Genomic DNA, 25,360 nt, shown 5'->3' on the forward strand with positions numbered 1-25,360 from the left:
AAACGCCACTTTTTTTTCTGTTTTCCGTTTTGCTGTAGAGGAAGTTTTTGGCGATTTGTTTTTGATGATGGTGTTTCATCGTCGATCGAAACGAGTTAAAATATTTTCTGAAACGTTCGTTACAAAGTACCTTTATAAGCGTGATAGTAATACATCGAAACGTACATGTAAACTTATACATAATTACTTGAAAGAGAAAACTCGCAAGAAAAAAGAAAGTCTTCTAATTAGTTAATATTGGTTGTTCCCGTCTTAAATTTAACGTATTTATGCCTTTTGACGGATGCTTAAATTAATAAAACATACCACTGTACTTGTTTAAAGTTTGTTTTCGTTGGGCTAGGTCGTCGACGTCTTTGAATGTGTTTATTAGTTTTCCACTAAATGGGTTTTAAAAACTAATTACAATCAATTCTAAATAGATTAAAAGTAAAAATCTAAAATTCTAATAGATGTTAAAATATATCACATTACTATTAAAAACTACTGAGAAATTCCTTTAAATGTCTCTTAAAGATTGGCAAATTATCACATCCTCTTATTTCACATGGAAGAGAATTCTCCAAACTCGTTGCACGGTATAAAAATGTGCGTTGCCCAGAAGCTGACTTATAAGCTGGGATATTCAAGTTATTCTTATATCTAGTATTACGGTCATGAACGCAATCACGTGTCTTAAATCTATGACAAAGGTAGCTAGGGGCTAACTCCCTAACACATTTAAATGCTAAAACTCCAAGTGTATATTTAAGATTAAGCCACCTTAGCTCTCTTAATGCCGGTGTTATATGATCAAATTTCCGCTTTCCAGTGATAATTCTACAAGCAAAATTCTGAACTTTCTGCAGCTTTGAGATATTTTTCTTTGAAGTATTAGACCACACCGGAGAACAGTAGTATAACTTGCTAAACACTAAGGCATTTATAACCCGTTCTAATGTCCTAGCATCAAACAGATGCTTTACCCTATTAATCTGACATAAGCTACCTATGCAAGAGGACACTGTTTGGGTGACATGTTCATCATAGCTTAGAGTGCTGTACACCTGCAGGCCAAGGTCCCGAGCAGAAGGAGATGGAGTGACCTTCTTTCCAAGGAGAGTGACATGAAAATCAGCGGGCAGCCTCTGAAGTATCTGACGTGTGCCCAACACCAGCAGCTTGATTTTCTCTGGGTTTATGAGGAGGCTGTTGTAGCAGCACCAGCTTGAGATTTTTTCTAAGTCCTTATTGACCTGTTGAATCATATTACTAGCCTCAGCAACTGGGAACGAAAGGTATAGCCTTGAATCATCGACATATCATTCTAGAGAACACACGTCCGGTATAGAAGGAATGTTGTTAAGGTAGATAGTAAACAAGGCGGGCCCCAAGATTGAACCCTGTGGGACGCCATGTGAGATACCCTGCAAGCTTGAGGTCTCAGCTTCGATTCCGACACATTGCAGCCGTTCAGAAAGGTAGCTCTTGAACCAATCCAGAGATGCACGGGAAACACCTAGCGCCTGTAGTTTTGCAAGGAGGGTTACATGATCTATGCTGTCACATGCTTTCGACAAGTCCAGAAGTACCACAAGTGTGACTTTCTTTGCATCTATAGCCTCCAGTGCTTTGTCCTTGATCATGACGTTAAGGGTTTCACACGAATGAAGCTTCTTGTTACCACTTTGGTGTTCGCTGAGGCACTTTTTGGTGGTCATATATGTCATTAATTGATTCAGAGCAACACACTCACAAATCTTTGACGCAGCAGGAAGCAACGAGACTGGTCGATTGTTGTTTGGTACCTCATGATCTCCATCTTTTAGAAGTGGGATGACTTCAGATATTTTCCACGCTGCAGGAAAAACTGACGACAATAAGGATCGATTCACAATGTCCGTCAGCACATGCAGAATGCAAGGGAGCGCATCTTTAATCACAGACATGGTGACTTTATCAAACCCCGGGGCTTTGTTAGATGCAAATGACACAGTCTTGCCGACGTCGCTCAAAAAAGCTGACTTTTGGGCAATTCTGCACTAGATATTGTATCCAAACAAAATGACTCTTCTAAATGAGATAAGTGTATTGAAAGATGTAATATATATTGTATCCTGGAATTTGGCACGTGATCAACGTTGAATAGGATGTTTAAGGTGGCTGAACACAGTTTTGCGGGCAGTCGGCGGTAACTCGTTTGACAGCGTGTGTTTTAAATTACACAAACAAACATAGCGGCAAAAAAGCAATGGTACAGAGAAGATGATTTCTCAAATCTACTCATTAAAATTTTGTAATATTTGGCAGAACTTTACTTTTGTCGTATTTTGAATAATGAGAACTTAAAAATGGAATTTGAACAGACGAATTTTGAGACACATTTAATAATTACAGTACAGCTATATTATTGATTATCTAAAAACCCGTCTGTTAAAATTTGGTCAAATAAATTTCAAATGGTAATGATTAATTATAGTAAGCTGTGTGCAAGTTTATAGGAAAATCTAATGAGCGAATTTTATGTAAACTGAGCAAAATTGAAATTTTAAGGTTGTATTCAATCGCTCATGTTGCCATGGAAACTACGAAAACGTCACATTTTACCTGTCATTCAAAATTTTCCATCAGTATATTTTTCACTTGCCAAGTTTCAGCTTGTCAGCTACAACCTTTCTCTTGCCATTATTTGGCAAATGACATATACTCACAAACTGCCAAAACTGTGTTCAGACACCTTAAAGCGTATCTGTCGTTAACACCGCTGGCGTGACGCGCGTGTAACGCTATTTTTAACCACTGGAATGTCGCGATTCATCGCAACTCGAGGTCTTGCGGGCTACTTAAAATCATTTGCCCAGAGATTTGTTTCGATTTTCTGATAGATTGGAGCCTAGTCAAGCCGTAGAGAGTCAATTTGCGAAAACTTTAAGTTATGGCGCGTTGTAAAAATTTGTATTTATTTTATCCCTACAATTTTGAACGGTAAGAATTTTCAGTAGGGCCTATTTATAACAATGCCTTTTTGGCCACAAAATTTTTACAGCTTTCTCAAATTCATCGTCTTATATAAGAAAGAAAGGGTCGTAAAAACTATTCGTGTTTTTCAAAGGCTGCCAAATCGTTGTGGTTTGACGTACGAGTCAATGAAATTTGTGTAAAATTTCGATTTACCGGAAGTGGATTTTGAGCTCCGAACGGGCAAAATGAGTTTTCTTGAATGTTAACAAAAGGACACGTTATCTGCGAAAACTAACTACAGCATGTTTCATTACCCATTAAGGGTTATCGATGAGCCAAAAATGACGAAATCAAATTTTGAACTTGTGCCGACCGTGGGCCGATATTTACGGAAAGCCGCTCTTAAAAAACAAGTAAAACGGACCGTAGCACTCATGAAGAGAAGGGGGTAAAATGAGCGCACCATCGTCCTCAGGACCGTCAGTTACAGTACTGTTACGAGTTACTGATGCAAAATACGGAAGTTTACCAATTTTTCACCTTTATGCCCTATCCATCGGATAAGTAACACTGAAAACAATCGCGTTATCCACTGGATAATGATTTATTCTCACCAGTGGATAGCCTTATCTACCTTTCGAACAAATGGGGCCAAAACTAAAGTTTACTCAAACTTTTACTGCACGGTTTCAAGCACAAGTTGTGCTCAAATAAACTCACACAGCTGAGATTAACTTAGCCAGATCCAGAGAAATGAAAAGAAGGAATAAAACTAATAAAAATTTATTAATCAGTTATAAATAACGCCTTCTAGCATGTCTAGTGAATTTATTTACAATGTTTTAATTTGGTAAAAACCACAGTTGTTCATCATCAACGTAGCCTGCTTCGCAGAAGTAATCCGAACCCGCCTAGTAACGAAGCAGCGCTGACATCTTTGTTTTGGGCCCCCAACAGATAACGAATTGCAGGAGACAATGCGTTTCGATGTTTCCTTCTACCTGATTGGCAAATCAACAATGGCATTTTTAACAGGCGAGCAATGGCGCTTACTCAAACCCTGGTACACAGGTGGGGGCCTAGAACAAGGTTTTGGTGCTGTTTCGCAGTCGGACGTAAACAAAAGTTTGGTTCCGCGGTCTATGGCGAAGGCTAACATCGACGCGGCTATACAGCAAAGATTTTCCAGTGCCGTAAAAAACGACCAAAATTAAACCAGACAGTGGTGTCATTACGTTGCTATGGAAACTCTGATGCTGTAAAGCGACTCTTTTAAGAATACAAGTATAATAAAAATTGCCCTGTATTACTGGCAGGATAGTCGATTCAGGGAAATTGTAAAGCATCCCCGCTATCAATGGAAGCCCCGAAAATACTGATCATGACAAATTTACATCTTCATCAACTGTGGTAACTTTCGGGTATTTTGTAATCTTTGTTAATGGCGATGTAGTTAAGGCTCAAATTTGAGAGATCAAGTCGTGCTAGCATAATTACTTTTTTTGATGCTACTAACTAACCAACACGCCCATCATTTCTCTTTCCTCTTACTGTGAACACTGAACATTTTAACAAGTGCGTCCTCTCTGTTCCTTAATTTTTCTACATTTTTTTGCGATAGCTAACTATAATAACAGTAATAACCTTTTGCATACCCTGCACAGTGATTATAAAACAAGCTATTCAAGGTCGGTCCGTGGGAATAATAATATCTTAAATAAGCTACAATCTTGGACAAAACTGTTGAGAAAATTGCCTTCTTGGGGGTCATTTTTTCTAAACTTCGTAACCGACCGATTCTTCCCTCCCCCTCTCCCCCTGGAAGCAATGTTGTTGGGTCTTCAAAAGAAAGCCGGATCCCTATGCATTTGTAGGAAGCAACTTTGAACTGGGGGAGGGGGGTTTCTTTACGCAAAGCCGTTGATTTGGGAATAGTTTTGTTGCGTTAGGTAGTGCGCATTAATGAAAACATTTTCTCAAGTAGTTTTGTCCAGGATTGTAGTCAATAAACAAAAAATCAGCCCAAATTTTTCTCAGCACATGTTCAAACCTAAAGGAAACCTAACATACCGTTACCCGAAGTCATGTTTGATACCTTATACCAAAAACCCTGGCCGACACTGGCTAGTAAAATTGGGCAAATAACATAAAAAAATAGTTAAATTAAAAGCATTAAATAGGCGCACGAAGCCTACAAGTAGGTCATTTTCAGACATGTTCTCGGGAATTTGAACTCAGGCGGTATACGTACTGAGAAACCACCCCAGTGGTCTGAGTGGGACTGGGTCAGTACGGACGGCACATAAGATTTCTGACCGCTTCAACACGCTATATTTGTTTATAAATAATTAAAAAACAGGTATCTTACCTAGCTCAAGAGGTCTGTTCTTGAAATCACTAAGACAAAATAACTAACCGTCTAAGGGCGCCGGGCCACGTTATCGCGGATTTCACCCGATCGATTTAGAGAATTAAACCGCTGGTGACCAGGAACCGCGAATAAAATAGGTACATAATAAGAATTATGGTAAATTGGAATCCGGTCTATAATGAGAATTATAATATATTGGAATCTGGTCTATTTGTTTAATCTAAGAGAGAGTTCCCCTCGTTTTGTGTGAACAGAACCCCATTTCGAGCCTCTAACACAAAGAGAGAATGTTCGCTGCAAGAGGGTCAAAGTTTGTAACTTTCTGCAAGTTTGTACTGCAATCAAGAAGTCTAGGTTCTTGATATACCACTGCCTCTGTACAAAAATTAATGTGCATGTTGTACCGAGTTAAATACCCAGGGGGTACTCCCTGATATAAGCCATACAGGTATGTGCCGCCCCAAAGGGTACGGTTTTTGCGCCTTTTTGGTCTGAAAACGGATATAGACTTTGTCCATTTTAGTCTAGAATGGGAGATGGTTTTCGAGGGAATTACGGTAGTGTATAAACGTATTTATTGCTTCAATTCCAAATGAATAAATAAAGAGGAAAATGCGAATTTGAAGTGGATTTGAAGAAATCTTTTTTGATTGCTGTTCTAACCTAAGTAATTAATGACATTATTACCAGATCTTAAAGCGGGTATAGATTTTAGCGGCCAGTTCTGAAAAAGGGTGTGAAAAATGTCACCTTTTGGTCTGAAAATATGGTCAGGATTTGGAGAACTGAGCGGCATACCCCCACCAAGAATTTCCAGGAGTAGCCCCCCCCCGGGGGGGGGGGGTTAAATAAAATGAACCTAAAAACGGAAACATTATAGATTATCATTTTACTTGGTACAAATAATAATTAGCAATCCCACATCTGTTTCTCGCCACCTTCCTTCTTTTTAGAAATGGTTTGAATGACTGATTGGACGGTTGACTTCATTTTCCTCAGCTAAAGAAAAATAAAACATTCAGTCAATTTTTATAATAGCATCCAGTTAACTTTTATCTCCTATTAGATTAGAGATAATTGCTTTGTGAAAAGTCACGGGATTTCCTACAGCTATTTTGCACAGTTCTTGAATTGACTACGCAGGAAAAGGTGATCTGAATACAGTTATAGAAACTTACAAAAACTGGTGGTAACGGCGCCGCCTCAGATATTTGGGCCGAAAGATAATATCAAGACATTAATATTATAGGTTTGGTATAGAAAATTTCAATACTCTGAGAGCAAAATTTGACACAAAAAAACAAGAAGTGAATCTTTCACCCTAGCAGGTGAAAAAAACCTTTTTGGTAATATTATAAGTGGTCTAAGTGAAAAGTACGTCGTTAACCACCCTACCCACCTCCTCCTTTCCATATAAGCAATGATCTGGTCTTTCAATTGTAGTCAGGAGACCAAAACATAAGCATCAAATGGCGAAGGTAAGCCAAGAAACCACCATAGTGACGACGTTCAGTGACTGAACATCGTCGATGTTAAAGCAGTACGTTCACATGACGTATTGTGCGTTAGTGTAAAATGATGTGCTAATAGAAAGTGAACCTCGTTTGCAGGCAGGGCAAAACTGAGCTGATGGAATGAAAACTGGTAAGATCACGACTCATAACTTGTGAGGGAAAGGACAAACGATTTTGAACGTTTTAATTATCAAGGAATATTATTATTAAAACGCCTGACTTGCAGGCCTCTCATGTCGAACTGTCTAGAGTTGGTCAGGACTGCAACTTACAATGTTCCGAGATATATTGCGGCATTCTGGGCGATGGAATTGAACACAAGTTGCTGACTAATCATCGATGCCTCTTTTCTTAGTGCAGCAATTTGGAAAGGAGCCGTAAAATGCAAGTATAAGGAAACTGACCGTCATTAGAAAACTAAATCTCACAGAAATTCATGATGCGCAAAAACATTGAGCAACATCAAAAGGAGGCACCGTATATTTAGGAAACTATGGCCTCAAAATAGATTGTAAAAGGAAGGCGGGGTCTGTCAATGAAAATAATAGTAATTAATAATAATTTATTTCTCTTTTGGCGTAAATTAACATGTAAATATGATCAAATGCGCCTTACGTGACTGTGGAAAGAGAGAGGTACTGAAAAATAGAAAAAGATGAGGGAATACTTACATTCAAACGTGACTGTTCTTCTGGTTGGCCATAGCTGGAAGGTGAGGGTGCTGCAGGTCTTGTGTCCTCTCCACGCAGCTTAAGTTTTCTCCATATGTCGCCAGGGTCAGTGTATCTCGTGACCTGTAGCGAAAGTATACAAAATCATTCTTCAGACATTAAAAAGTGAAGATTCGTTTTCATGTCAGGGACTCGAGGGAAAAACAACAATATATTTTTTTCTCTCTCTTTTTTTTCTCTCCACTTAGCATCCAGGGGTAATCACACTTGCAAACGCTGATCTAGAGCCGGTGACGTCTTTCGGTTGCCAAGCCAATCAAATGAATGAAAGCGGAATGATTGATTGCTTAAATGAATGAATAAATGCACGAATAGTAGTACAGCAGTATAGTACAGGTTGTATATTTTCATTGCGCCTTACTCTCCAAAGGGAGGTATTGGTCTAGTTACAGTAAAGGTCAATTCACTACTACAACGAATTATCTAAACATGAACAGAAACTGAATTATACAATATTATCGTATTCTGTACAATACATAAACAAGCCTTCTACTACTGTTTTTCGTCTTCTATACAGTTACATTTGCAAACTAAACAAAGCCTTTCCTCTAGGAAGGAAGGAAGGAGTAGATGGATAGATGGATGGATGGATGGATGGATGGATGGATGGATGGATGGATGGATGGATGGATGGATGGATGGATGGATGGATGGATGGATGGATGGATGGATGGATGGATGGATGGATAGAGGATGCTGAGATGAATGAATGAAGGAACGAATGAATAATTGAATGCGACTGAATTGGTCATGGGAGGATTCAGCAAATGAAGGATTAAAACAAAGGACACTGATCATCAAGAAAAGAAAACAATAATTTTTTCTTTTGTTACATAGTCCAAATTTTCTTCTAATTAAACTATAAATGGTCTTTCTCCACCTTTTTACTGTCTCTAAGCTTGTTCTGACCCACAGGATCCGCTGACACTGCTGTCTTCTGGCGGCGATCAGGCTGCAAGTTAAAGGAGTAGTTAACGTTGTTTCAAGGCTAAATCCAGTTGTAATGCCGAGGATACTATATATTGATCATTAATTATTCGATCTATCTAAGACTGCTACGCGATCCCAGTTTTGCCGAGACAGATATAACTTGTAAAACATGAGACGCGGGCGGTTTCATCCCAAATCCCAACGCCGAGAAGTGCATTGCAAAACGACGAGACGCAGCTGAGTTGTTTTCAGCAAAGTACCTGGAAATCGGAGAAAATATTGAGGCTATATTCACACGGCAGCGGACACTGAATTTTCGACCGACTGTTAACACGGAAATGACGAATTCATTTTTAACTTTTGTCAGAGGTTTTACCCTCTGCCCATGCGCAGAGCGCTACTATACCAAACCAAAAGAGGTGTCTCCTGGCTTAGTCACCGCTACGCATTCACTGAAGTTCAAGTCCCGCCTACCGGTATTGTTCTTTCCTTTTTTCTAATTGAACAGTACCTAACAGTATAAATGCTGACTAAAATAAAGTTAAAGTCAAACCGTTAATTTGGAACGTTAGTTAACATAAATACATACCGGGGTAAAGAGATATGTCCACAGTTTATCCAATTCGTCGACCTGGCTTTGTCGGCCTCTCTGATATGATTGCAGCTTGTCAAATTCCTTCTTTTCCTCCTCAGACATCTCCTTCTGGGAAGATTCCAAATCCTTGACTCTGTGGACCAGCTCATAATGTTCCGCCCTGAGCCCGTGGTAGGCAAGGTCATAGAAGTCTTTCCTTAAATCTTCGCTACATTTACAGGCCTCTTTAACTATTCCTAAAGCCTCCGTGTAAAGCTCTTGTAACCGCTCGCTAAGTTTTGTCAGCAGATCAAGTTTTACTGCTGTTCTTAGTTGATCTTGTTTCACTTCTTGTACTTGCAAGGGGGATGTAACGTATGTGTGAAGCTGTTCGTTGATGCTTCTTAATCGAACATAAATGCGATGCTCTCGATGTCTAGCTAATTGATCTGTATCCGTCGAGGAATCACCTTCCTGCATCAGAAATTTGTAAGAATTTGGATCCTGAGATGCTTACGAATACGAATTTCCATACCACATTTTTTAATACTTAATTGCTAGATATGCAGAAAAAGAAGGAAATAAAATAAGTTAGCCCCTTAATTTGTGCTTCTGTAGTCTTGTTTAAGGTCCATGCAAAAGGGCCATGAGGATTCTATTTCTATTACCCGATTATTATTAGTGGTTTCTTTAGGTCCGATTTACCTCGGCTCTGAGCCCGTGATAGGCCACGTCATAGACGTCTTTTTTCTTTAAACATTCGTTACATTTACAGGCCTCTTTAAGGGGTGGACCATTTGATTTTTGATGGGGGGGGGGGGGGGGTTGTGCAAATCCCAAAAAAAATATCGAGCTTATGTTTCTGGTTAAAAAAAAATTTCTTGCAGAATTCTTAAGAAGGAAAAAAAAATCGAGCAGCCTTATAAACCTGGGCGTGGCAAAGGATTTTGCGTGATGCGTGACGGCCCCAAAAGTAGCTGTGAGTCACATGATACAGGACTGGGCATCACAGTGAAAAATGAGTGTAAAATGGGGTTGACAGGCCTACACGACTCCCCAGCGCGTGTTTAAAATAGCCTTTTTATAGTTTGGCTCTCACGAGTATGTCTTTCAGCGACCGCCCTCTTTCATAAGATACGAGGGGAGGTTTTTTGTAGATTTCGCTCAGTAATGGTTGTTGTTCTATTAAATGCCAGTTTTTCATGAGAGTTTGCTTTAGGTTTGGCACTGATGGTTGGTATTGTGTGACAAAAGGCAAGATTCGTTGGTTTGTCTTTGGTTTCTGTTGAAGGGCTAGTTTCCTGTCTTTGAAGTTCACCTCTGAGAGGGTTGTGTTAATAAGATCCTCTGGGTAACCCCTCTGTAGCAGATGCGCTTTGAAATTTGTAATTTTCTCTTCGAATATTAGTTTGGAAGAGTTTGTTCTGAGGAGTCGGAGGGCTTCCCCTTTAATGAAGCCTTTTTTAACTGCTTGCGGGTGACAGGAAGCAGAATGGGTATACTGAAATGTCCCAGTTGGTTTGAAATGAGTACGCACATCAAGGATTGCGTCTCTTTCGAATCTTTCCCCTTTGTAGATTTTAGTAGGTGTCCAGGAATGTTGTTTCCTTATCGGAAATTTCAGCCGTAAATTTGATCGTAGGGTGATGATTGTCTGCTTGTTCAATGAAATGTTCTATTCTGTCTCTGTTTGTATTCCAGAGCGAGAAGATGTCGTCTATGTAACGTTTCCAAACGAGCGGTTTAAAAAGGCTTTGGCTAAGGATTTCCGTCTCTACCTTGTTCATGAATATATTAGAAAAGGCGACTGCCATTTTCGTGCCCATGGCCGTACCATGGGTTTGAAGGTAGTTTTTTCCATTAAACTGGAAAGAATTTTCTTGGAGAATTAGCCTGAGCGCTCGTTTTAGTAGTTTTGTAGGGATAGGAGGTTCGTTTCTATAGAATATTTCGTATGCTCTGCATACCGTGTCTATTCCCTCCTCTTGCGGTATATTTGTACACAAGCTCGTAACGTCCATTGAAACAAGTATGGCGTCCGCTGGGACTTTCGTATTTTCTATGAAATTGACGAAGTCGGTAGTATCTTTAAGATACGACTTTTGTTGTTGTGCTATCGGCTGAAAGAGTTTGTCGACAAATGATGATACTTTCTCCGTTTTTTAAACTCTAGATAACTCCAAATACTAAATGCGTATATTGAGAAGCCAGATTACTGTGCAATTTCTCCTTCTTTGAAGTCCCTCTCTCTCTCTCTTGCCTTGAAAGCAAAAAACAGGATTCAAATAAGATGGAATTTCCAGCTCGTCCTTTGGACAAGTTGGAAACATTACACGCAAGTTTGAAAGCTTTTCTCAGTAGCATTACGTAATTAGAAAGAAAAAAAACGTTCACTTGTTCAGTGGGCAAGTGATCTGTTGGGCAAGTACAGAGAGTCATGCATATAACATCCACTAGCCTGACAGGGAAATCAACTAGCCGCAGGTTAGTGGAGATGCATTTCTTTGTACACTGAATAAAGATGGAACTCTTTATTACTTTGAAAGAAAGATGTAAACTTCAAAATGCATTGCGTGTAAAGGTGGTTTTTAATAGCCTAAAGGGTGAATTTTGAGTGGCTGGTGATGGTCAAGTTATTAAACTTCAAAATTTGTGTTTTAAATTTCCATTAAAAAAAATATCATGCAAGGACAGGGAGATTTAAAAAAAAAATCCTGCAGGGCTGGAGCAATTAAAAAAAATATCTAGCAGTCTAAAAATCCTGCAACCCCCCCATCAAAAATCAAATGGTCCACCCCTAACCATTCTAAAAGCCTCCGTGTAAAACTCTTTTAACCGACGCTAAGTTTTGTCAGTAGATCAAGTTTTACTGCTGTTTTTTGTTGATCTTGTTTCACGTATAATTATGTGAAGCTGTTCGTTGATGTTTCTTAATCGAACATCAGTGCGATGCTCTCTAGCTAATTGATCTGTATCCGTCGATAGGTAGCCTTCCTGCATTGATTATAAAAAGCCACAAATGTGTGAGAATTCGGCTAAAATGCTTGACGAATAAACTTGTGTTGTTACTTGCCGATTTCGGTGGGTCTATACGTGTTACTCGGAAATTCAGAATTTCTATATTTGCTAGATATGTAGAAAAAGAAGGAAAAAATAAGTTACCCCCTTTGTGATTCTGTCAATATCGTAACCCTCGGACGTTCAAGGGTGGGGAAGGGGTGTGGATACCCCCCCCCCCCCCCAAGGTATTTTTTCTGAGTTTTTTTCTTGAGGATAAAAATATCAACACCTGTCATTTTTAGTAGCTCTTTGTTCATGCCTCGCGAAATTTTGAGACATGTTCAGTGACGGTCAGTTGCTATGGTTACGAGATATGACGTCATATGTAGCAGGTGGGAAGCCATTTTTGGGTGAAAATACATGTTTTTTTTAACTTCTTTCAACAAGAAAAGTAAATCGTGTGGCTAAAATCATGCAAAGTGCTTATTTATGTGTTACTTTTCATGTAAAACACAAAAAAAAGCTATTTCCCGCAGTTTTAACCTGATTTCGAATTCTTGGTAAAATCCACGATGGCGACCATTGTTGGTGACGCCACAGGCCTCCAGCAGCGCCACCACCCATAAAATATACCTCATCTTGTAAAGAAGATCAAAGGCTTCCCACTGAAGGCAAAATCGTTTCGAAATACTGCAACAGATCAAAAACTCGGGGGAGGGGGTTCCATTCAACCCCACTTATACCTCGGTGGGGGTATGTTTGCATGTATGTCCGAGGGTTAATTAAGTTCCATGCAAAAGGGCCATTAGGGTTCTATTGCTATTCCCCGTTTATTATAAGTGATTTCTTTACGTCCGGTTTACCTAAAATGAGCGCAACAAGCGCTTATTAAAGCGATTAACACAAATGGTACTAAGAAAGATTTTTCACAGTTCGTTTTACTTGAAAAGTGCCGCAGCGTTCGCGCAGCTGTTTACATTTTTAATAGACTGTTTCCTCACCTGTTGTTCGTTTATCTCATCATGGCCCTTTTGCTTGGCAATTGAAAGCTCCTCTTCTAATCCCTCAATTCTAGTGATCAGCTGTGAAACCTGCAAGACCAAGAAGAAACGAAGTAAAACATACGGAAGACTGCCAGCCCCGAAATAACACCGTATTTTTTTTTTTTATCTTTCTTGCTCATAGCTAGTAAGGCTTTGTGCTATCGTCGGCGTAAGAATGAATAGATGAATGATGGTGAGGTCATTTCTATAAGTCATTCATCCTTGTTCGCTCATGGTTGAAGAAGCATTTTGTAGCGGAGCTCCTCGCGCGCGCGAAGCGCGCGCAGAGCGGAGCACCATGGGTAAGAAAATTTGGTAAACTATCCATCTGACAAAATTTGGTTATGACGTAGCGTACGCCCGCCCGCCCGCCCGCCCACCCCTACACACGCTTCATGTAAGCCGATGTCAAATGTCACAAAGGATCTTGCACAACTTGACTCGCCTCTTAGTTATGTAAGCCATCCGTATGAGTACGATTAGATTAACAGCTGTCAAAATAAGGCATCCGCTGACAATTATCACATGACTATCTCGCGGGCTCAGATGAAAGACCAGTCGTTTTGCCCCTACATATAAGCCGATATAATATGTCACACTTACCAATTCAACATAAAAACAAAACTACGCCGGGCAAGGCTGTCAGTCGGCTGACAGTCGTTTAAAGATATATTGGCAAGCCAAATTAAGGTCAATTGACAGCTGTCAAAATGGGACATGTGCAGACCACTATTAGAAAACCAATAACGTGGCCTCAGGTTCGCTCAGGTACACGATCTGGTATTTTCCACTACATGCCGGACGGATATGTCTTACTCACACTCGTAGTCTGTTTATTCGAATATTCGCCATTCTAATGAAGATTAATTGACAGCTGTCAAACTAGAGTATACGCTGACCATCATCACCTGAGTGTATCGCGGGCTCATTGGTCTATCCATTGAGGTCACGAAGTGTTTAAAGTTTTGCGCTGATATTTTATTTGATCACGGGCTCAATTCGAAGTCCCATAGCTTAGAAAATAGATCAATCTTAGAAAATTCGGCAATCACGTGACCGTACACCGACCACCCGACCTTCCGTCCGTCCGCACCACAGGTATACCAATGTTTAATCTCACACTTTCTTGCTAGTTTGGGAGCCTGCAACCTGATATTGTACATCCATGTTTTGATTAATTGACAGCTGTCAAAATAGTGTTTTTGCTGACCAGTATCGCCTGACCCTATCGCGGGCTCAGGTATCGACCTACTGAGTTCGAGTGTGCTGACAGGATGCTACTTTTCAATTATCGCAGGCTCAAGTTCAATTTTTTTAAAAAGCATATGAAATAAGTCGAGTTCATGAGCCGCACTTTTAAAATGTTGATTTCGAACTGACCTCGGACGCGAAAATTCAACCGGCTTTTACATTTACATGCGGGGAAGGTAATCACTTTTGACTTTTCTCACTGTCACGCGTTGATCACGCTCTACGTCCAATTTTTATGTTCTGATTGGTCAAAATTTGACAGGTGAGTTCATGCGGGAAATTTATGCAGCGTCTGGAAACTTGCTTACTGATAGCTGGAGCTTACAGAGTTTTGTGTCATCTTGTGATGTTTAAACTGGCTTTTTCTACTTGGTTTACAAAATGAAATACAGCTGCTATCAAGATTGTTCCTTAATTCATGGCTGGTTTGTTTATTGCGCTTTTTGTTGACAAATGCACCGCTTGTCAAAGTCATTGGAAATCCGATTTCGGATGGCATCGTTTTCAAAAATGAGCTTACTCACTTGCCCTTGCTTGAGGCGTAAGAGGGTTGAAAATTCTGGAACACTTGATGACCTTCAGAAGCAGCATCTCGACTGGTAAGCCTGAGAAATTGTTGTCTTTGATGTGTTTTTTTTTTCGGTTTCCTGAATTTGAGCGTATGGTTTATGCGGCTTAAGTTTATATACGAGCAATGATCTAACCTACAATAGTATCAGGTTTAAAAAGCCTTTAGACATTTTTTGACCGCAAATTCAAAGAAAATGTTCCGAAGATTATTTACTTATGATTTTGGCTGTAAACAGAAAGCTCTGAGCGGTTTTCTTGCCTCGAGTTCATCTTGAAAAATAGCAAACACCGGGAAGCCGGCTTAAAACATAAATAAGCTTATGCTTACCTGACTCATGATTTTCAAAGACACTTTACTCTCAATACTTCTCTTCGTGAATGAAAATTATTGTCTCTGTACATGTTTCACCGAATTATATTTATTTTATTGATTGTTAGTCGTCCCTCTCGCAATTTTATCGCTGCACCGGTTGTATCCAGTCTAACATAAACATCTCATGCAGGAATACTCAAAACGCCGCGCGTAAATATCACTCGCTTTTAAAAATTACACATAACAAAACCGTACGCAGTTTAATAAATAAAGGGAAATAAAACCTAAACATACAATTTATCTATCATGTTGAAGCGTAAATGGTAACTCTATTAATCGCACTGCAAATTTGGTGCCTGTCAAAAGTGAGCCCCGTCCGGCTGGCCGAAAAGTGATTTTGGGATTTTTTTTATCGTTTTCATTAAAAGCCCATATTACCCTGCATATCACATAGGACCAGATTTTTCTAACTGAAAGTCCTGGCATTATAGAATTCTCTTCATGAAAACGTTTTATAATTCAATGCTATAATTTGTTGTGCAAAGGAAGCGCGTGCTTTGATCGTCGTGGATATTGAATGAGTGCAAATTCTCTTGCAAAATTGTGAAAAACTGCAGAATTATAGGTTTAAATAGAGCAAAATAGAACAAATTCTGTCCGAGGTCTGTATGATAAAAACAGGGGCCTCATAGTACTGTTTACCTGAGACGTGATGAGAAAAAGTATGTTTAAAAGGCTGGTTTACGCGCCACCAGATTCGTCGCCAAGATTTACTAGTAAACTAAACTTGTCGAACACAAAAAATCCGGCCTGATTTTTTATTTTGGCCTCTCTTTTAGACAGAGGAATGCAACGTGTAAATTGGCAGCCACCAAGGACTATCGTGGCGCGTGTGTTTCTTAAAATTATATTTCGGGGTTGTCCAATTATCCATAGTCTCTCAAACGGAGCAATGTTGGAGAGAGTGGTGAATGCCACATTAGAGCGGTTTTCATTTGAGTGTCGAAAAGTAATTGGTTTTGCACTTTCTACACGATGCGATTGGCTTAAAAGATTCGCGCCACCTTTTCATCCAATCAGAAGTAAAACCAAAGCCAATTGTGACGCGCTCGTATACATTTTCCCGCGCTTTGCGTCAGCCACATGTAATTACTTCGAGTTTTGATTGGTTCAATGTATTGTCTGTGTCCTATGTGATTGGCCAGAGTAATTACTTTGGTTTTGGTTTTACGACACTCAAACGAAAACCACTCTATGATGCAACAGCTAATGCAAAAACAATACACAAATAGGTAGGTCTATTTGTTTTCCAGGCCTAATCTACTGTGATCGAACATGACTGCAATTTTTGGGTGTACAAATAAGACTATTTAATAACTCGATGTAAAAGCTGTTTCACTCTTGGACTGTCAAATTATTTTTCTCTAAAATCACTTAGCCTTTGCCTCAAACGTCAAATGATTGTGCCCTGATCTGTGGATTACAAGTTTATTGTTTGATTTAAATTATGAATTTATTAACGGGAGCTTCGCTTTTAGCCCTGGCTAAATCTATATATTATGACTAGTATAAAACAGGTAGAAAACAGTAGTTGACCCACTTCTTGTTCTTTGTCCTGACTCATTTGTCTTTCTTTTGAAAGTTCTAATTCTAGGGCTTTCCTTTGGGCCTGCACGTTTAAAACCTACGAAACAAACAACAAAAGTAACGAAAAGAAACATTTAGGCTATGTTCACACTATATATGAACACCTATCCGATATGTGACCCTCCACTTTAGAGATCGGCACGGCGCAGTTTCGCTCCGTCACAGAAATCGCGCTGAAATCAATGTTCTTATGTTTGAACAGAAGCCCTATCCGGTATGGTTTTTGTGCAGGAGCAAAAGCTATCCAGTTCAGTGTGAAAATAGCCTAAATGACAGAAAAGGGATCTACTCTTCTGCAAATTAATCAGTGAATTATCAACATAACTATTCAATTGCTATAAGCGACTTTTACACCTCCTCCCATAAGCTCACTCGGAGTTCGTCGCTCATTTCACCTATCAGCTTGCATGTATCTTCATGGCATTTGTTAAACTGGAAGAAAGGCGGAAAATCATGTCATTCATTTGCCGGTTGGGAAACAAGTGTCTCCCATTCCTTTCCATGGATCGGATATTTTAAATACCTCTTTTGCGCTGGCTCTTAGTTTGTCACTCATTTCACAAATCATTCTATCACATCTGCCTGTCAATTAATTGTCTTTTTAGTTATGAAAAGTTCATCATCATCTGCAAAAAAGAGCTTTGAAGCCTAAACAGGCGAAACGAACAAGCGAGTTCATGCCCCCACAGAAACAGACATGTAATTCAGAACTCTACAGTAACGTAACTAAGACACAATCCATCTGTTACCTAGATACAATCTCTTAACGCATCCCTATAACAACCACCCAAATTTTACTGTCAGCCAGCTTTTAATTTTAACGGTCAATCGTTGAAGTTGCCTGATGAGCGTGGTCCTACAATTTCGGACCATACGAAACAGCACTGTCGCAAGAAACGATCGATGGTTACTCCTGAAGCCTGAACTACTGTGAATACAAGTGTTTACATACATTTTTCGAGCATTTTGGTGAGGCAAAAGCATTGAGCATTATTCGAGCATTTTAGTGGCGTTTTCCCCGGAAAATTAATTTTTGCCGAGAAAATAAAATAGAAAATTTACCTTTTTTTAGGAGCCCATGCCCCATGAGCTCCTGCTTTTTCAAAGAAAATGAAGACTTAAACTCAAAATTCACAAAAAACCTAATACAGCTGTTTCTTTTGGCTGTATTTCTGAACTTGTACACGTTGTCGTTGTTACTTGCAACACTTGCACGTTTTTGTAAGTGTAAACTTTAAAATTAATTTAAAAAACCGTTTGTATAATGAGTATTATCCGAGCATTTTAGTGACTTTTTTGGGGAGACCGAGCATTTTAGTGGGAAAAATGGAGCATTAAGGTGGAGCATTTTGGTAGGGAAGCAAAAGCATAATGTACAAAAGCCTATTTTGTAACCCGCACCGACGCTTTTCAGGGGAGGGTTAAAGACTATGCATGAAAACGACGTTGGGAAATAAAATGTCTTAAAACTTTACAAACTGTGGATAAAATTACACCAAAATAACAGGAGATGTGAAACTCGATGTTGTCAGTTTTTTTCCATAGCCAATGGGACACTTCACCAGTCACATGAAGAAGCTAGTATGAAAACGAGGATGAGAAATAAAACTTCTTATACCTTTATTAACCTTGGATAAAACGAAACCAAAATAACAGGAGACATACAAGTCAATGTTTCCAATGGGATACGACACTAGTCACGTGACGAATCTAACATGAAAGGAGGCTGCGAAATAAAGCTTCTTATAGTTTTTTAACTGTGAATAAACCAAAATAACGGGGATATAAAACGCAATAATGTGAGTGTTTGCTTAAGCCAGTGGGACGTTGCCTCTAGTCACGTCACAAAGCTGGCATGAAAGCGAGGCTGAGCAATAAACACATTACAACGCTATCAACTATGGATAAAACGAAACCAAAATGAAAGGAAATATGAACCTCAATGACGTCAGTTTTGGCCTTAGGCAAGGCTCACTCACTAGTAGCTGAATTAGGTATTCTCTGGGATATTACGTGTCTAATCACGTGGCCAAAGTAACACAGAAATGTGCTGGTTGTAAAATTTTTGACCGGTCCTTTAATGTGGATTAAGATACTGTTTTCTGCATCCAGTATCTAGACTACGAGTAGTCCCCCATTTTTCTTCAGGGATAGTAGAGCGAGCGAAACGCGAGCGCGCGTAAGAATCACCCCACGCGATAAAAGGCGCCACGCGGCGGGGAGAGAGAAAAATGAGGGACTACAGACAAAGCCCAAGCTTTTGACCCTTCACGGCCGACTGATTTTGGAGTGTGAAGTTCGTACCCCCTCCCCGCCGCGTGTCGCCTTTTCTCGCGTGGGGTGATTTTCACGCGGGCTCGCGTTTCGCTCGCTCTACTATCCCTGAGGAAAAATGGGGGACTACTCGTAGTCTATCCGGTATCTAATGTTTTACAGATAAAAGTTCGACGTTTCAGCTGTGGTGTGCACAAATTTTGTGACCAGCCCAGGATATGTCATGCTCCATAAAACATCAGTACCCGACGTTTTCAGTAGCTGTTCATTCATCGCTCGCGCACATTTTGAGACAAGTTTAGTGATAATCAGTTGCTATGGTTACGAGATATGACGTCATATGTAGCAGGTGGTCAAGCCAATTTCTGATGAAAATACATGTTCTTTCAACTTCTTTCAACAATAAAGTAAATCTTGTGGTTAAAATCATGCAAATTGCTTATTTATGTGTTATTTTTCTTGTAAAGCACAAAAAAATTACCATGTCTCGCGGTTTTAACCTGATTTCTAATTCTTAGTAAAATCCAAGATGGCGACCATTGTTGGTGACGTCACAGCCTCCAGCAGCGCCACCACCCCCAAAATATACCTCATCTTGTTAAGAAGATCAAAGGGTGTCCACTAAAGGTAAAATCGCTTCAAAATACTGCAACATATCAAAATCTCCGGGGAGAGGTTACATCCACCCCACCCCGTACCACGGTGGGGGTATGAATTTGCGTGTACGTCCGAGAGTTAACCTATTTTTGAGAGTGACGAACAGTTAATAGCTTAACTCCTATTACTGTGAAATGGTCCAGCCAACTTTTCTGGGGATGAAAGGGTGGGATTTGCGACTTCGTCATTATTATACACCACAAATTAGAGAGACTGTGACACGCTTCTGCGCATGTGCGGCATCTTGATTCCTGTTCTGGCGAACGTCTTTTCAAGATTGACTTTTGGTGAAAAACTCCTCTTCCATCGACCCTGAGACGCCAGACAAAGGTATAATATCAGTATTCAAGAGCTATTTGGTCCATTTGGGAAGTTTTAAACGCCATATTTTTTATTTTTGTGCAAGCATTGTCGAATAAATTCGAAGTCATTGAGGAGAAGTGCACAAAGCCATGTTCGTTGTTGTCAGTGTTCCTACAAACTGGTCAAGTGTGGTGTGTAACGTGGTCATCTGGCTTTCATTTCTGTCTATTAAGTTCCCCAGTCAACGATCTACCTTTTCCGGATAGTTCGTAAACGTTAGATATGTAAAGAAAGTTGAAAAGGGTTTCCTTGATACAGCCGTGGACTACTAATAGGACGCAGCGGCGAGTGAAGCTGATCTACGACATAACTTCCGATTGTCTGCAACAATTTACTCTCTCGAGTGACTAGAATCAGAAGGAGAAAACCCAGCAATCTTTTGTTGTACAGGAAGTCGTGTGAGGTTTGAGGAAAGAATCCATCGAACATGAAACGTTTTAACAGGCATTCGATTTATGACTCCGATCCGTTGTTGACCGTACCTGTATTTTACCAGAAAGTACTGACAACAGGCCGCGCGATCTTTAGCGATGTGGTTCACACGGAATGTTCCTTGTACCTTTGTTGTATGAACGTAAATGTTTAAGAATTGATCTTAAAAATAATTTTTTTTTGCCTGAATGTTTCGTTTAATATCTGGTTTCTTTATGTGTGGATATGTGTTTTGCAAAACACCCGACACAACGACTCGTAAGGAAGCAATTGAAATTTATACCACAGTGATGGGCTCCTGTTTATGCTTAATTTTGCGTTGGTCTTTTAGAATAATCTTTATACATATACGTTATGTGGCTACTATTACAATGAAAGCGTTTTATGATGAAGCGCTATTAAAAATTGCTTTCAAACACTGCTACGATGAGCTATAATGTTCATGATGCGGAGTGCTCATCGCGCTAGCCGGCCGCATGGCATGCCCTTTTTTATTATAGTGGACATTTCGCTGGCATTTTAAGCAAAACGTTTGCCTCATCCGATACTGTGTGTTTTGGTCCCCGGTCAGGCGCTATAGGACAAACAGAGAGATCAGTAAGGTTTGTTTACAAATTATTTTTGGTTACCGATCCGAGACTGGTTTGCTAGCGTGCAGGGTACGTGAAAATACACGTAGGTAAATGTTTGTTTCAAAGCGGGACAGGGTTGTTAATCTTATTCTTATCGGCTGCAACATATATCTGAGGAATACCAGAGAATAAATATGAATTATGGGGATATATAAAATCGAACAAAAACGACTCCCGCTTCGCGAACAATGAATCTTTAATTATGTAAATTTCCTTGCGTGCATCATACTCGCTTCCGATTGGTTAAAAAACAATCAGCTACTGTCAAAGCTCACACATGCGCACTATCGTGACACAGTCCCCTTAACAGTGAGCTCTTAAGATTGCTTTGACTTAGTGCAGCTTGGGTTGGGGGTAGCCTTTCTGACTGCGCTTGCCTCTTTTGAAACCACCACCATCTCAGCTATTATGTGTGCTTGATTTTGTTTCGTCGAGATGCATAGAATTTTACACTTTGAGGGTTTGAGCTCCATTTGCCATCGGTGCTGCCATTCCACTAACTTGTCCAGATATTCCTGTCGTTGATCGCAATTTGCATCGTTCACGAGAATAGGATCTAACGGTGCGTCATCAGCAAAAAGTTTCACTGCAGAATGCAGTCCATTGAGCAGGTCATTTACATACGTCAACAATATAGTAGAGGGGTCAACTGCCAAGCTGGCACACAAACGTTTCTATTAAGGCGATCGTCTCTCTGCTGGGAATCGCACTCACTCCAAGAGCTGAAAAGCCACTGATGAATTCGTCTTCGTCAGCTTCTATAAAAGTTTTCCAGCCGGATGCCTTTCCTTTTCCAGTGAAAGAGCTGAAATGGTGTTTGTTTCGAAAGAAGCAAGCGCAAGCGCAGTCAGAAAGGCTATCCCCAACCCAAGCTACACTAAGTCAAGCAATCGTAAGAGCTCGCTATCAACTTGTGGTGTGAAATAGTGACAAAGTCGCAAATCCCACCCTCCAATCCCCACAAAACGTTGGCTGGACGGCGGATGAAAATGGATGGGTACCTGTCATGACGAAACTACCACCCACTCCACGCGCAATTATCTACCTTGTAAAGTGCAAATGCGCTCAGGAGAGATGCTTAAAGGGACTGTGAATCGCTTCTGCGCATGTGCGGCAACTTGATTTCTGTTCCGGCGAACAGTTTTTCAAGATTGGCGTTTGGTGAAGAAATCCTCTTCCATCGACCCTGAGACGCCCGAGAAAGCCATAATATCAGTATTCAAGAGCTATTTGGTCCATCTGGGAAGTTTTAAACGCCATATTTTTTATTTTTGTGCAAGTATTGTCGAGAAAATTAGAAGTCATTGAGGACAACCGTAAGAAGCCAAGTTCGTTGTTGTCAGTGTTCCTACAAACGGATCAAATGTGGCCTTTAATGTGGTCATCTGGCTTTCATTTCTGTCTATTAAGGTTCTCAAGTCAACGATCTACCTTTGACGGATATTTTTTAAACGATAAATATGTAAAGAGAGTTAAAAAGGGTTTCCTCGATACAGCCGTGGACTACTAATGAGACGCAGCTGCGAGTGAAGCTGATCTGCGACATGACTTACGATTGTCTGCAACAATTTAATTTATCGGGTGCCTGGAATCAGAAGGAAAAGACCCAGCAATCTTTTGTTGTACAGGACGTCGTGTGAGGTTTGAGGAAACAATCCTTCGAACATGAAACGTTTTAACAGGCATTCGATTTATGTCTCCGATCCGTAGTTTTATGGCAGAAAGTACGTACGACAGGCCGCGCGATCTTTATTGATGTAGTTCACTGGGAATGTTCCTTGTATCTTTTCTGTATGAGCGTAGATGTTTAAGAATTGATCTTTTAAAAATAAATTGTTCCCTGAATGTTCCGTTTAACATCTGGTTTTGTTATGTGTTGAATTGATAACGTTTGTTTTGCGGAACACCCGACGCAACGACTCGTATTGAATTTTTTTATTTGCTGATAAGCAGTTGAAATTTCTGTCATAGTGATTGGCTCCTGTTTATGCCTTTTTTGCGTTGTTCTTTCAGAATAATCTTTATACTTATACGTTACGTGGCTACTATTGCAATGAAAGCGTTTTATAATGAAGCGCTAAGAATTGCTTTCAAACACTGCTACGATGTTCAGCTGGTATCAATCGAGTGAGCTACAGCGTTCATGCAGAGTGTTCATCGCCGTAGCCGACCGCATGGCATGGCTTATTTTATTATAGCGCGCATTTAGCTGGCATTTTAAGCAAAACGTTTGCCTCATCCTATACTGTCTGTTTTGATCACCGGTCAGGAGCTATTTGCAGGTATTTCTAAGTTTATATAGGGTAAACAGAGAGATCAGTAAGGTTTTTTTACAAATTATTTTTGCGGATCAGAGACTGGTTTTCTAGAGTGAGTACGTAAAAATACACGTAGGTAAATGTTTGTTTGCAGGACAGGGTTGTTAATCTTATTCTTATCAGCTGCAACATTTATCTGAGGAATGCCAGAGAATTATGGGGATATATAAAATCGAACATAAACGTCCGGAAGACTCCCACTTCGCGAACAATGAATCTTGATTATGTAAATTTCCTCGCGTGCATCTTACTCGCTTCCGATTGGTTCAAAGACAGTCAGCCACTGTCTCAGATCACACATGCGCACTATCGTGACACAGTCCCTTTAACCAACCGCTGCCAATGTAGAAAAGCTGGGCTAAAAACTGCACAGATTTATGTAGTGGAGAACTTTGTGAAATATGCATGACAACGTTGGTGATGATGATGATGGTAATGATGGTGACGATGAATATGAAGAGGCAGATTTTTATGACTAGGTTTCATGTTGGACACACTGAAACATTTCTGTGTGAACATTTTCCTCAGCTGACCACTTCACAGTAAAAGGAGTTAAGCTATTAACTTTTCGTCACTCTCCAAGATAGGTTAAAATGAGAGCATAACATATCCTGGTTTGGTCACAAAATTTCTTGTACACCACAGCTGAAACATCGATCTCTTATCTGTGAAACTTTGGATGCTGGATGCAAACACAGTATTTTACTCCACATTAAAGGACCGGTCAAAAATTCTACAAACCAGCACATTTCTGTGTTACTTTGGCCACGTGGTTAGACACGTAATATCCCAGAGAATACCTAATTCAGCCACTAGTGAGTGAGCGTTGCCTAAGGCCAAAACTGAAGTCATTGAGGTTCATATTTCCTCTCATTTTGGTTTCGTTTCATCCACAGTTGATAGCGTTATAATGCGTTTATTGCTCAGTCTCGCTTTCATGCTAGCTTTATGATATGACTAGGGGCAGCGTCCCAATGGCTTAAACAAACACTCACAACATTGTGTTTTATATCCCCGTTATTTTGGTTTTGGTTTATTCACAGTTAAAATAACTATAAGGAGCTTTATTTCGCAGACTCGTTTTCATGTTAGATTCATCACGTGGCTAGTGTCGTATCCCATTGGCTTAGGCTAACACTGGAAACATTGAGTTGTATGTCTCCTGTTATTTTGGTTTCGTTTAATCCACAGTTAATAAGGGTATAAGTCCACAGTTTGTAAAGTTTTAAGACATTAAAAGAACCTGTTAGGTAAAGATTGTCCATTTAGGCCCCTTTTACATAAGAACCTATTTTAGCCTACAATCTTGAAAAAGGTTCTTATTTTGAGAAATTCAGTCAAACACTGAATGCACAAATTTATAGAAAAAGCTCTAGCAGTTAGTAAAATGACGATAAAACCCTGCCAATGAGACAGCTGACACGTAGATCTATATATCCTTGTAATTTGTTCTGTTTAACTTGCATAGCTTTGATAAACTTCATAAATGGCTTTACCATGTTTGGATTAAACGGATTTTTATAACATTATATGCATTCTCTACCAAAAATAGGCCCAGAATAGGCCACACCCACCAATGACAAACACCTTATGTATTTTTAAAAATAGGAACCTGTTTAAGAACCTGAGTAACCTAATTTTCCGGTTAGCACAATTTTTATAAGAGCCTGAGTAGCCTAGCTTGGAAAATCTTAGGTTCTTATATGCGGATCTTTACTGTATCCTAACCTGTTGTTCAGTATCCTGGCACTTTTGCTGGTAATATGAGAGCACTTGTTCCAACTCCTTGGTGGTAGAGTT

At 39.8% G+C, this 25,360-nt stretch overlaps 2 protein-coding genes across 2 annotated transcripts; both read right to left on the minus strand.

The window, feature by feature from the left end:
• Positions 1 to 476: 476 nt before the first annotated feature.
• On the minus strand, positions 477 to 1,247 carry LOC140925702 (uncharacterized). Its single transcript, XM_073375600.1, has one exon. It carries the CDS (start codon positions 1,245 to 1,247, stop codon positions 477 to 479), a length of 771 nt encoding a protein of 256 aa, XP_073231701.1.
• A 2,460-nt stretch (positions 1,248 to 3,707) lies between these two features.
• LOC140927865 (uncharacterized) lies at positions 3,708 to 16,909 on the minus strand. Its single transcript, XM_073377558.1, has 6 exons — positions 16,838 to 16,909; positions 13,062 to 13,151; positions 9,076 to 9,534; positions 8,437 to 8,508; positions 7,497 to 7,619; positions 3,708 to 6,310 (listed from the first exon to the last, which is right to left on the minus strand). The coding sequence occupies exons 1-6, from the start codon at positions 16,859 to 16,861 to the stop codon at positions 6,221 to 6,223; spliced, it is 858 nt and encodes a 285-aa protein (XP_073233659.1). The 5' UTR covers positions 16,862 to 16,909; the 3' UTR covers positions 3,708 to 6,220.
• Between the last annotated feature and the right edge of the window lie 8,451 nt (positions 16,910 to 25,360).

The sequence above is a fragment of the Porites lutea genome, chromosome 2, assembly GCF_958299795.1.
Source record: "Porites lutea chromosome 2, jaPorLute2.1, whole genome shotgun sequence".
Classification (NCBI taxonomy): domain Eukaryota; kingdom Metazoa; phylum Cnidaria; class Anthozoa; order Scleractinia; family Poritidae; genus Porites; species Porites lutea.